This window comes from Nothobranchius furzeri, chromosome 9 (assembly GCF_043380555.1).
Source record: "Nothobranchius furzeri strain GRZ-AD chromosome 9, NfurGRZ-RIMD1, whole genome shotgun sequence".
Classification (NCBI taxonomy): Eukaryota; Metazoa; Chordata; class Actinopteri; order Cyprinodontiformes; family Nothobranchiidae; genus Nothobranchius; species Nothobranchius furzeri.
This window is the reverse complement of record NC_091749.1, coordinates 14,779,056-14,793,113: the sequence shown is the minus strand read 5'-3', so window position 1 is coordinate 14,793,113 and position 14,058 is coordinate 14,779,056. Positions and strand designations below refer to the sequence as shown.

The window sequence follows — 14,058 nt, the reverse complement described above, 5'->3', positions numbered from 1 at the left end:
GCACCTGGCTCACGTGATCACGGTTCACAAGCTGTAGCCAGCGACGCTGGGCTGCTCATTGGTCCAGCCGACAATTGCGCGGCAGTCTTTGGCGGTGTTCTAACCGGTTCTAACCGAACAGCGGCAAGAAAGAAAAAGAACAGGAGGAAAGAACTTCAGCTGCAGGAATAAAGGGATTCGCAACGTTCTCCAGTCTGCTGCAGGACGACGAAGACTGTTTTCTCGACGTGGATGCGTGGAGCATCATTGCATGTAAGTGTCCTTTCTCTTTACTGACTTTTAGTCAAACATTGCTTGCTCAGACTAGTTACCGATACTTGAGAAAGGATAAGTTTGAGTTAACTGCCGTTCTGGTTCAAAATGTCTTACACGTGTACTGTTTGTAAATTCAAAGCTGTGTCAACTCCCGCATTTATTTGACATGTTAAAATGCACAGAAATGTCGCTAACATTAGATTTCACTGTGGCTATGCAAATTGTCCTTCTGCTTTTTCAACGGTAATTGCTCTTCAAAAGCATATGTACAGAGTTCATACGACCACAGTTAAATCAAGGGCGCAAACGCAAGGACATGCTTTGGCTTTCATGCAAATTTGAGGGGTGTACCTTTGTGTCAGACCATTCAGTGTGTTACAGGTAAAAGACATGGACTCCATTGAGCATGCAATACAGAGCGTGCTACCACAGCTACAGAGGGAGAAGGTGGAAGCAGTGATTCACGAGTTTGAAACCACATTGGGTGTGGAAGGGCCAGATGATCTTCAGTTTATCAAAGAGGCAGACATCAGTCACCTACTATCGCCCATTCAGTGCAGAAGATTGATTAATTCTTTCAAAAGTCGTAAGCTGTCTCAATTAGCCTACATGTTTATGTTCACTGCTATTGTATTTTGATGATAATGACTATTAAGATGAAAAATGTTAGAATGAAACAAAATTAACCATTATGTTTTTTGTGCCTATGTCAATTTGTTATGCAGATCCAAAAAGTCCTCAGCCTATCACCTCCTCACCCGTTTCTTCCCCCTCTAGCTCATTTTCAAATGAGCCTTGCACCAGTCCATTAACCAGTCCACAAGGACACAGCAAATGGGTAGACGGTTTTCAGGTGCAATGGGACAAAATGAGGCCCGCTCTCCAAAGAGCCATTGATGATGGTAATCGTCCAGAGCCAGGGGATCGCAGACACATGGTGAAAGTCATTGTTGATTCCATGAGAGAACACTGCTTGAACCCGACACGAAAAGACTGCACAACAGTAGCAAAAGCTATAACTCAGATGTATCCTGGCAGCTTTTTAGATAAAACAGATGAGGGAGAAAGTATTGGATGTGGATACTTCACTTTACTGCAGCAGCTGAAAACCAGAGTTGAATATGTCAACAGAGACAACACACTCTCCCGCCTGAGGAGGCCCAGAAGGTCAGACACAAGTGATGATGACCAGCCGCCACCACCTGCCAAATGTGCTAAAATCGACAGTTATGGTTGTATTAACTGGCAGCCACAGGAGTATCCAGAGGGGGAAACGGCTCAATCACTAGAAGAAAAGAGGAAAGAAATGATAGATATTTTTACTCAAGATGGACCAAAGGCAGCTGAGAGAGGAAGGGTAAAGGAACTTATGACAAATACATATTCAAAACAGCGAGAAGACATCAATGCTGACCCATCTCCCAGCATTCTGGACATAAGTAAACGGTGGCCATTTCTCCTGTCTTGGAAGCTCTTACTTTCCCACTTCACTACCCTGACTGGTGTTGACCTGTACACCAGACTGAAGGATGACATGGATAAAAAGGGGTAGCCTACAGCATGAGCCCTCTGGTCACATCCAAGCATTAGGTCATAGATTGTGAGAATAATTCTAATAATATAGCCAGTAGGGATGTGGATCTTACAAAAACTCATGATTAAAGTCTATTCCAATTTTTGACAAAAACATCTGGCTTTTAACTTTTATTAGCTGATGATAAAGTATCTCTTACGCACAAGTTATTAAATTGTGCGCACGAGAAAATTACTGGTGTGCACAAGATTTTTGTTGCTCATGTCCCCTTATGGGCTCCATATGTTTACGCTACTTTTGACAAATAAAGACCAAACCCATCTTCATAGATGTAGTGACCAGTATCAGAACCTCACCTTAAGTTAGCTGTTTTGCCAGTCAAATGCAGAGAAGGCGTTCATGAATGAAACGACGCGTGGATTTATATCCGTTGTCTTTCTCTTCACAGTTCTGCCAGTTTTTCTGCTCGTCTGGACCTTGGCTGTGCACTTGATGGAATTTGGATTGATCCTCACAAGGAACCTAATAGAAATGAAAATATAGGTTAATATAACTTATGGACAGTTTGGTGAGCACATCATCATAACAAAAGTCCTCTCAGAACAGATCAAAAAGCTTATAGAAATCAACTTGAAAGGATAAGAAATTTAAAGCTGCTATCTTTAATCTGCAAAATAAGTAATCTAACAGATTTTTTTCATGCCTATTAACATTTTAACACAACATTCTTAGAAATATTTTGTGGAGATTAAAGAAAAACATAAATAATTAAGTGGTTCTTTTGTCTAAACTTCAGCCAAAAACATGGATTGGTCCAAAACCAATGATTAAACAATCCCACCCGACAAACAGACTTCTGCATGTACGTGGCTCCATGACTCATTATGCTTGTAGCACATTTTGCAGCAGAACATCACCGCACTTCCTCAGTGGGGCATGGCCTAGGAGTGCTACTTGATGGGAGGGGTGAGAGTTCTGAGTGAGTAAGCTAGTTTATTTTGCAGATTACGAATAGCAGCTTTAGAGTCAAGGTGCAGCTAAAACATAGTAATGATTTTGGCGCCGATTGGATATTTAGACTTACAGCGTTTATTGTCCTGAATGAACATATTTGTATGAGCAAATGATTTTAGTTATTGTCCGACTGTTCTAATTTTAAATTACTATTCTTTCAGCACTATGAAGAGTTCTAAGATTTTTCTAAATATTTGTAAATAAACTTTAATTGAATTGTAGCTCAAAATTAAGTTAGAATGTTATTAGCAATACCTCTGAACGAATTCCAGTGTTGTGACTGCTTCCACCTGATATTCTATGTTGAATACATAGAAACTGGCAAACAGGACAGCCAAGGCAGTTGTAAAATCCGGTATGGGAGGTAAAAGTGGGATTACAACTCTGCCCTCTATGGATAGCATCCACTTGTTCGCAGACCACATAGTGTCTCCTGCAATAATCAAACATAAAACAACAATTGAATTACAAATAAGTAATGTCTGATACATAGTTCACATCAGACACAGGTGATGCTAAGCATCGTGGAACAAAGAGCGCTTCTATTCGGCGCCCTTGTTGACTTATGGTGTCGTTCACAGCAGCTGCGAAGCACTGGGAAGGCTCACGCCATGTGGCAATTGTTTTGGCGTGTGCTCTATTTTTTATGAAAGGGAGCTGCATCAGTTCTGACAGGAATTCAAAGACAGAAGAGGCAGGCCATGAAATTTAACAAAATAAAGCTAGTTTTCAAACAAAACACCGATTGATAAATGCGATCATATTTGTGTATCTAAACAGACTAGAGATGAAAATTAAACACACCCATTCCCGCAGTGTAGGCTGAACTATGGGGAGGGGGAGAATCTGTTTTGCTTAGATAAACAAATACGTTTAATTCAAATATTCATATATATACAGTAGCATTGTTTCATACCAAAAACACCAAGTTATTTACGAACCCAATTTTAAAGGAATTGGTCTAATTACACAAGAGCTGAGCAGGATCGGCGCAGTTTCCGAAGATATAAATAGGTAGGGTGTGTGCGTGTGCACACACACAGAACAGCAAAGGCACGTGGGGTGTTTTTAAACAGGAAAAGAGCAGTAAATGGGGACTAGTACCTGGTAAACATAGTTAAAAAAAGAAATGCAACAGCTGAGCAGAAGCGCTTGTTGATTGCGACGGAAAACTTTGTGCCTGATGTGAACAGAGGAAAAGCAGGCAGCACACGAATTTCGTGAGCGATCTGCTTCGCAAACCCTCTTTCCTGGCAAAGTGTTGCTGTGGCTGAGTGGGCAGGAGGTTGGCTGGGGATGATCATTGTCTCGTCCCCAGCCAACCAAGTCAGTGTTGGAATGTTCTCACTGGGCACTGCAGTAATGACACTTCCTCACTAGTCTTAATGTCAACTTAGGATTTATTTTTCTCTATATCTGCTTTTACTAAATGACAGTTTTACCAAGTGCGATGAGCCTTGGGGAGCTTGGGAGGACGAACTGTTCCTCTGCATCAGCAGGAGTTGTTGTAACCTGATGAATTGAGATGAACAAAATGCACAATTAAACTTTTTACAAAATAAATAAATAAAAACACAGTAAACAGTGTTTAACACAGCTTAACAGACTCCTTTTTAAGTTTTACAATTGGCAAATGTAGAAGACAGTCCCTGGTATATGCACTGAGGCTCAGAGAGAACAGGACAAAACGCAAAATGCAACAACTAGGGATGCTTTGATCACATTATTTTGCTCTCGATCTAATACTCCAGCAAAGCATTAGAATAAGAAAGAAAAAGGAAAAACACATCTAAGTTGTCTTTTAATTAGGCCCGGGCAGCAAAGCGCTGTAAAGGCCTCTTGGATTTCTAGTGTTTACAGTGTTTCCCCTAGGAATTTTTCCAGCTGTGGTGGTGGTGGTGTTGTTGTTGGGGGGGGGGGGGGGGGGGGGGGGGGGTTATGACACGTGTCACCTTTATGTTAATATTGTTTTATTTGATGCACTCCACTTTGAACTGCACCAATCCAGCGACTGCTGCATTGTAATAACTAGTATTAAAGGTGAGTACACCAATATTTGCACAATAATAATTTCTGTTTTAAACTCTCAGTGACACACTTTGCAGGGGGGATTTGGCATTTAATTTTTCTTGGCATCTGGAAAAACGTCTTCTTTTGCCCCCTTTATTTGACTCTCTGCCCCCTTTATTTTGGTCCAAGATCATTACTGGGCTGGCCCTGTTAAACACGTTCTACACCCCTGCTTAGTAGACTTAATGAAGTATTTTTAAGCCAGTATAAAAAGGACTGAAACACAAATTTACATATTTGGCATTATTGACCAATATCTTTGATTTAATTTATTTGTTAAGAACATCAAGATGCATTACAGTGAACATTATAATAAGCTGGGCGGACACTGTGCGGCTTTTTCACTCGTAACACAGTTTCAGCTCAAACTGTACGACTTCAGCGCAGGGCAGATCTCACGAGTCATGTGCTCACTGTACGTCTGGTAGCAACACGTCGGACCTAAAATAAGCTAAAAATAGCAGTTTTTACACAACACGTCAGACTTTTTTGTCTTGTTTTGTCTGTTGTCCTTCGGGAGTGCTGCAGGAGGACACACGGGGATTTATGGGGGTTGGATGAGGAAACGAAATAAAGAAAGTAAATCTGTGTTTTGTGATCAGTTAAATTTGACATGAACACGACAAACATGCTTTCTTGACAATCTTTGTGAGTAAAAAAACATGTAGAAATAAAAACGAACAGCGTGTGTTATTAGGGAAATAGCGGGTGAGCGGAGTTGATGCAGGATTGCGAATGCGCCGTGAGCGGTTCTGATACTTTTTGGGTCGCAGCTGCTCGCAGCGCCGCTTCAACCCTCATGAGGAACGAGATAAATATTAAACACTCCGGAAGTCCGTGCGAGCTCACGATTGCTGATCGGTAGCTGGTCACGTGGTGTTAATCGCCTCTCGTAACCCCCTGTACACTACACGACGCTCAGCGCAAAACTCGCCCCGATCTTGTGGATTCTCGCACGAGTGGAAAATCTGATAAAAAAAGTGAAAAAGTCACACAGTGTCCGCCCGGCTTTACTGTCTGTGTGTGTGCGTTGATGCCTGGACCGAGCTGACGGAGCTCCCGGCTGCAGTTTTGTGTGTAGGGAGGGGCGGGCGCTCTATCTGACTGGCCAATCACAGAGCGTGAAGACAGTCAGTTACCCAATGAGGATTTCATTCAGCACGATTACGGATATTTTCGAGTTTTACACTCGTTTCTTGCTCGTATTCGTCAAAAATGCTTTATCCGTACGCTCATAGCTGTAACCACCCTGCCCTGCCTCCTCCTCCTTGCTACCTGCCGGCTGTGATCACAAGCAACAACACAGTAGTTCCCGCTGCTTCTTCGGGAAACCGCGCAAAAAAAAAAAAAAAAAAAAAAAAAAACATCAATAAAACTTGGGATGTTGTAGGCGTGGCGGTGGGATTTCAGCCGTGGCGGCCCTCCACGGCTACGCCTATGTAAGGGAAACCCTGGTTTATTAAGGGTTCGACCCACAGGAGGCGACATGCAGGAGCGGTCAGCGGCAAAAGAGCAACGTGCTCTGTTCCAGTACGTATCGCAAATTTTCCGTTGTTTCGACTGACCGTCAATTTGGAGGGAATTTAAAGCAGTTCATAGTTAAAAGGCAGCAGTTATGAAGTTTTGCAAGGTTTTGCTCAAGTTAAGTAAAAAAAAACAATCCATTTATTTGCTAGTTTTACAAATTCTAGCCAAGCAACTTTTTACCTCTTACCGCTTACCTCTCTGGCAGATTTTTTTTTTACTCAAAACTAGAAAATCTGGATCATAGTTAAGAATTTTTAGCTAATTTTAAGTAATGTTATTTTTCTGGGGATTTTTTTTTAATCTGTTTGGACTAAAAAGAAAAATGTTTAAAAAGGAGTGTTTTTACTTTCTTAGAAATCAGTTTTTGCAGTGCAGTCTTTTTCATATGTAGTTCATTATGCAATAAAGTGTTGGATTTTTGTATCGGTATGAGATCAATATCGACCAGGGCTTAATTTGAGCCGGATCTCGCCGGAACAAGATCCAGGAACTGTCTTATTTTGAAAGGACCGTTCTGGCAACTGTCTGCTAGGATCCGGCAACTCGCGCAACCAACTTGTGCTATACGCATGGTTTGAACTACGGGTCAGCTGAAGGGACCCCGACTCACCCCAAAAGAAGACAGGCTCCCCTGGAAGCCCTCAGCTTACACACCCAGGGGGAGCCCGAAAACGATCCTGGTTCTACTGATATTACATTATTCATGCAGACTCTCCGGAGATTATAGGTGCAAAGCTCTGATCGTTGACGTGCTCCAGACATCTGCGTCTTGAGCACGGCCACAGTAACATTATCAAATTAGGTGTCACCACCTCAAAAACAAATTTAACACGCGATCGTTCATGTCGGCTCATTTCCTTTTAAGTTTTCTGTCTGTTATTTGTGCCTGATGCTTTTCGCTGCTGTGGAGCGGAGCGCATCACCTGTTTTGTCCTCCGGTGACTTCATCACCAGTGCGGCTGGCGCGCAGACCACTGTTTTTGCGGTCGGTAGATCTTTTAGAACTGCAGTTCAAAGGTAACTCATAAGGTGAATATATATGAACCCAGGTAGCAGTTTCTCTTTAGGATTGAGAGGAGATGCAGGAAGATAATAAACAGGCAGGACAGAAAAATAGTCAAATGAAAACAAGTTAGTTTTTGTACCTGGTGGTTGCAACAACAGACACCACTGAAGGTAATCAGACGTGAGGAACAGAAAATGAAATAATTATTTTAATGTTTAGAGCAGCAGGAACTCTGAGAGAAGCACCTGTGCGGCCACTGCATAAGGGGAGAGGGGAGAGTGCTAAAGCAGGGGGACAGTAAAGATGCTGAAACTACTGCTGTCAAAAGAGTTGTGTTAACTTAGAAAATGTGGGCGCAATTTTAATTGTCAAAAACTCCAGCGAACCAACCCCCCGCCCAGTATTTGCGTTCCGGGAAGGCCTCTCCCTCACACAGTCACAGTCACAGTCCCTCTCCCTCACACAGTCACAGTCACATTCACAGTCCCTCTCCCTCACACAGTAACAGTCACAGTCCCTCTCCCTCACACAGTCACAGTCACAGTCCCTCTCCCTCACATAGTCACAGTCCCTCTCCCTCACACAGTGACAGTCACAGTCACAGTCCCTCTCCCTCACACAGTCACAGTCACAGTCCCTCTCCCTCACACAGTCAGTCACAGTCCCTCTCCCTCACACAGTCACAGTCCCTCTCCCTCACACAGACACAGTCCCTCTCCCTCACAGAGTCACAGTCCCTCTCCCTCACACAGTCACAGTCCTTCTCCCTCACACAGTCACAGTCCCTCTCCCTCACACAGTCACAGTCCCTCTCCCTCACACACTCACAGTCACAGTCCCTCTCCCTCACACAGTCCCTCACAGTCACAGTCACAGGCACAGTCCCTCTCCCTCACACAGTGCCTCACAGTCACAGTCACAGTCCCTCTCCCTCACACAGTCCCCCACAGTCACAGTCACAGTCCCTCTCCCTCACACAGTCCCTCACAGTCACAGTCACAGTCCCTCTCCCTCACACAGTCACAGTCACAGTCCCTCTCCCTCACATAGTCACAGTCCCTCTCCCTCACACAGTCACAGTCCCTCTCCCTCACACACTCACAGTCACAGTCCCTCTCCCTCACACAGTCCCTCACAGTCACAGTCACAGGCACAGTCCCTCTCCCTCACACAGTGCCTCACAGTCACAGTCACAGTCCCTCTCCCTCACACAGTCCCTCACAGTCACAGTCACAGTCCCTCTCCCTCACACAGTCCCTCACAGTCACAGTCCCTCTCCCTCACACAGTCACAGTCACAGTCCCTCTCCCTCACACAGTCCCTCACAGTCACAGTCACAGTCCCTCTCCCTCACACAGTGCCTCACAGTCACAGTCACAGTCCCTCTCCCTCACACAGTCACAGTCACAGTCACAGTCCCTCTCCCTCACACAGTCACAGTCCCTCTCCCTCACACAGTCACAGTCCCTCGCCCTCACACAGTCACAGTCCCTCTCCCTCAAACAGTCACAGTCCCTCTCCCTCACACAGTCACAATCACAGTCACAGTCCCTCTCCCTCACACAGTCACAGTCACAGTCCCTCTCCCTCACACAGTCACAGTCACAGTCCCTCTCGCTCACACAGTCACAGTCCCTCTCCCTCACACAGTCAAAGTCCCTCTCCCTCACACAGTCACAGTCACAGTCCCTCTCGCTCACACAGTCACAGTCACAGTCCCTCTCCCTCACACAGTCACAGTCACAGTCCCTCTCGCTCACACAGTCACAGTCCCTCTCCCTCACACAGTCAAAGTCCCTCTCCCTCACACAGTCACAGTCACAGTCCCTCTCCCTGACACAGTCACAGTCACAGTCAACGTCCCTCTCCCTCACACAGTCACAGTCCCTCTCCCTCACACAGTCACAGTCACAGTCACAGTCCCTCTCCCTCACACAGTCACAGTCACAGTCCCTTTCCCTCACACAGTCACAGTCACAGTCCCTCTTCCTCACACAGTAAGAGTCACAGTCACAGTGCCTCTCCCTCACACAGACACAGTCCCTCTCCCTCACACAGACACAGTCCCTCTCCCTCACAGAGTCACAGTCCCTCTCCCTCACACAGTCACAGTCCCTCTCCCTCACACAGACACAGTCCCTCTCCCTCACAGAGTCACAGTCCCTCTCCCTCACACAGTCATAGTCCTTCTTCCTCACACAGTCACAGTGACAGTCCCTCTCCCTCACACAGTCACAGTCACAGTCACATGCCCTCTCCCTCACACAGTCACAGTCAAAGTCCCTCTCCCTCACACAGTCACAGTCCCTCACCCTCACAAAGTCACAGTCCCTCTCCCTCACACAGTCACAGTCCCTCTACCTCACACAGTCACAGTCCCTCTCCCTCTTACAGTCACAGTCCCTCTCCCTCACACAGGCACAGTCACAGTCACAGTCCCTCTCCCTCTTACAGTCACAGTCCCTCTCCCTCACACAGTCAAAGTCCCTCTCCCTCACACAGTAACAGTCACAGTCACAGTCCCTCTCCCTCACACAGTCACAGTCACAGTCCCTCTCCCTCACACAGTAACAGTCACAGTCACAGTCCCTCTCCCTCACACAGTCACAGTCACAGTCCCTCTCCCTCACACAGTCACAGTCACAGGCACAGTCCCTCTCCCTTACACAGTCACAGTCACAGTCCCTCTCCCTCACACAGTCACAGTCCCTCTCCCTCACACAGACACAGTCCCTCTCCCTCACACAGTCACAGTCCCTCTCCCTCACACAGTCACAGTCCCTCTCGCTCACACAGTCAGTCAAACTCCCTCTCCCTCACACAGTTACAGTCCCTCTCCCTCACACAGTCACAGTCCCTCTCCCTCACACAGTCAAAGTCCCTCGCCCTCACACAGTCACAGTCCCTCTCCCTCACACAGTCACAGTCACAGTCCCTCTCCCTCACACAGTCACAGTCCCTCTCCCTCACACAGTCACAGTCCCTCGCCCTCACACAGTCACAGTCCCTCTCCCTCACACAGTCACAGTCCCTCTCCCTCACACAGTCACAGTCACAGTCCCTATCCCTCACACAGTCACAGTCACAGTCCCTCTCGCTCACACAGTCACAGTCCCTCTCCCTCACACAGTCACCGTCCCTCTACCTCACACAGTCACAGTCCCTCTCCCTCACACAGTCACAGTCACAGTCCCTCTCCCTGACACAGTCACAGTCCCTCTCCCTCACACAGTCACAGTCACAGTCCCTCTCCCTGACACAGTCACAGTCCCTCTCCCTCACACAGTCAAAGTCCCTCTCCCTCACACAGTCACAGTCAACGTCTCTCTCCCTCACACAGTCACAGTCCCTCTCCCTCACACAGTCACAGTCACAGTCCCTCTCCCTCACACAGTCACAGTCACAGTCCCTCTCCCTCACACAGTCACAGTCACAGTCCCTCTCCCTCACACAGTCACAGTCACAGTCCCTCTCCCTCACACAGTCAGTCACAATCCCTCTCCCTCACACAGTCACAGTCCCTCTCCCTCACACAGTCATAGTCCTTCTCCCTCACACAGTCACAGTCCCTCTCCCTCACACAGTCACAGTCACAGTCCCTCTCCCTCACACAGACACAGGCACAGTCCCTCTCCCTCACAGAGTCAGTCCCTCTCCCTCACACAGTCACAGTCACAGTCCCTCTCCCTCACACAGTCCCTCACAGTCACAGTCACAGTCCCTCTACCTCACACAGTCCCTCACAGTCACAGTCACAGTCCCTCTCCCTCACACAGTCCCTCACAGTCACAGTCCCTCTCCCTCACACAGTCACAGTCACAGTCACAGTCCCTCTCCCTCACACAGTAACATTCACAGTCCCTCTCCCTCAAACAGTAAGAGTCACAGTCACATTCCCTCTCCCTCACACAGTCAGTCACAGTCCCTCTCCCTCACACAGTCACAGTCCCTCTCCCATACACAGACACAGTCCCTCTCCCTCACAGAGTCACAGTCCCTCTCCCTCACACAGTCACAGTCCTTCTCCCTCACACAGTCACAGTCACAGTCCCTCTCCCTCACACAGTCACAGTCCCTCTCCCTGACACAGTCACAGTCACAGTCACAGTCCCTCTCCCTCACACAGTCACAGTCAGTCACAGTCCCTCTCCCTCACACAGTCACAGTCCCTCTCCCTCACAGAGTCACAGTCCCTCTCCGTCACACAGTCATAGTCCTTCTCCCTCACACAGTCACAGTCACAGTCCCTCTACCTCACACAGTCACAGTCACAGACACAGTCACAGTCCCTCTCCCTCACACAGTCACAGTCACAGTCACAGTCCATCTCCCTCACACAGTCCCTCACAGTCACAGTCACAGTCCCTCTCCCTCACACAGTCCCTCACAGTCACAGTCCCTCTCCCTCACACAGTCACAGTCACAGACCCTCTCCCTCACACAGACACAGTCACAGTCCCTCTCCCTCACACAGTCACAGTCCCTCTCCCTCACACAGTCACAGTCACAGTCCCTCTCCCTCACACAGTCACAGTCCCTCTCCCTCACACAGTCACAGTCCCTCTCCCTCACACAGTCACAGTCACAGTCCCTCTCGCTCACACAGTCACAGTCACAGTCCCTCTCGCTCACACAGTCACAGTCACAATCCCTCTCCCTCACACAGTCACAGTCCCTCTCGCTCACACAGTCACAGTCACAGTCCCTCTCCCTCACACAGTCACAGTCCCTCTCCCTCACAGAGTCACAGTCCCTCTCCGTCACACAGTCATAGTCCTTCTCCCTCACACAGTCACAGTCACAGTCCCTCTACCTCACACAGTCACAGTCACAGTCACAGTCACAGTCCCTCTCCCTCACACAGTCCCTCACAGTCACAGTCACAGTCCCTCTCCCTCACACAGTCCCTCACAGTCACAGTCACAGTCCCTCTCCCTCACACAGTCACAGTCACAGTCACAGTCCCTCTCCCTCACACAGTCACAGTCACAGTCACAGTCCCTCTCCCTCACACAGTCACAGTCACAGTCCCTCTCCCTCACACAGTCCCTCACAGTCACGATCACAGTCCCTCTCCCTCACACAGTCACAGTCACAGTCACAGTCCCTCTCCCTCACACAGTCACAGTCACAGTCACAGTCCCTCTCCCTCACACAGTCACAGTCACAGTCCCTCTCCCTCACACAGTGACAGTCACAGTCACAGTCCCTCTACCTCACACAGTCACAGTCACAGACACAGTCACAGTCCCTCTCCCTCACACAGTCCCTCACAGTCACAGTCACAGTCCCTCTCCCTCACACAGTCCCTCACAGTCACAGTCACAGTCCCTCTCCCTCACACAGTCACAGTCACAGTCACAGTCCCTCTCCCTCACACAGTCACAGTCACAGTCACAGTCCCTCTCCCTCACACAGTCACAGTCCCTCTCCCTCACACAGTCACAGTCCCTCTCGCTCACACAGTCCCTCACAGTCACAGTCACAGTCCCTCTCCCTCACACAGTCCCTCACAGTCACAGTCACAGTCCCTCTCCCTCATACAGTCACAGTCCCTCTCCCTCACACAGTCCCTCACAGTCACAGTCACAGTCCCTCTCCCTCACACAGTCCCTCACAGTCACAGTCACAGTCCTTCTCCCTCACACAGTCCCTCACAGTCACAGTGCCTCTCCCTCACACAGTCCCTCACAGTCACAGTCACAGTCCCTCTCCCTCATACAGTCCCTCACAGTCACAGTCCCTCTCCCTCACACAGTCCCTCACAGTCACAGTCCCTCTCCCTCACACAGTCCCTCACAGTCACAGTCCCTCTCCCTCACACAGTCCCTCACAGTCACAGTCACAGTCCCTCTCCCTCACACAGACACAGTCACAGTCCCTCTCCCTCACACAGACACAGTCACAGTCCCTCTCCCTCACACAGTCACAGTCACAGTCCCTCTCCCTCACACAGTCCCTCACAGTCACAGTCCCTCTCCCTCACACAGTCACAGTCACAGACCCTCTCCCTCACACAGACACAGTCACAGTCCCTCTCCCTCACACAGTCACAGTCCCTCTCGCTCACACAGTCACAGTCACAGTCCCTCTCCCTCACACAGTCACAGTCCCTCTCCCTCACACAGTCACAGTCCCTCTCCCTCACACAGTCAAAGTCCCTCTCCCTCACACAGTCACAGTCACAGTCCCTCTCCCTCACACAGTCCCTCACAGTCACAGTCCCTCTCCCTCACACAGTCACAGTCACAGTCACAGTCCCTCTCCCTCACACAGTCACAGTCACAGTCCCTCTCCCTCACACAGTCCCTCACAGTCACAGTCCCTCTCCCTCACACAGTCCCTCACAGTCACAGTCACAGTCCCTCTCCCTCACACAGTCACTCACAGTCACAGTCACAGACCCTCTCCCTCACACAGTCCCTCACAGTCACAGTCACATTCCCTCTCCCTCACACAGACACAGTCACAGTCCCTCTCCCTCACACAGACACAGTCACAGTCCCTCTCCCTCACACAGTCACAGTCACAGTCCCTCTCCCTCACACAGTCCCTCACAGTCACAGTCCCTCTCGCTCACACAGTCACAGTCACAGTCCCTCTCGCTCACACAGTCACAGTCACAATCCCTCTCCCTCACACAGTCACAGTC

The 14,058-nt window shown here is 48.5% G+C and overlaps 1 protein-coding gene across 1 annotated transcript; it reads left to right on the top strand.

Annotated features, from left to right (window-relative positions):
* The first annotated feature begins 623 nt into the window (after positions 1–623).
* LOC139071659 (uncharacterized) lies at positions 624–4,616 on the top strand. The gene is made up of 2 exons (XM_070554472.1): positions 624–841; positions 981–4,616. Exons 1-2 carry the CDS (start codon positions 646–648, stop codon positions 1,805–1,807), a joined length of 1,023 nt encoding a protein of 340 aa, XP_070410573.1. The 5' UTR covers positions 624–645; the 3' UTR covers positions 1,808–4,616.
* Positions 4,617–14,058: the final 9,442 nt, after the last annotated feature.

What these genes read in the sequence shown, in the direction of transcription:
- LOC139071659 (XM_070554472.1), top strand. Translation starts at nt 646, where the DNA reads ATGGACTCCATTGAGCATGCAATACAGAGCGTGCTACCACAGCTACAG. An exon ending in GATTAATTCTTTCAAAAGTC is followed by an intron (nt 842 to 980) that starts GTAAGCTGTCTC and finishes TTTGTTATGCAG; the next exon opens with ATCCAAAAAGTCCTCAGCCT.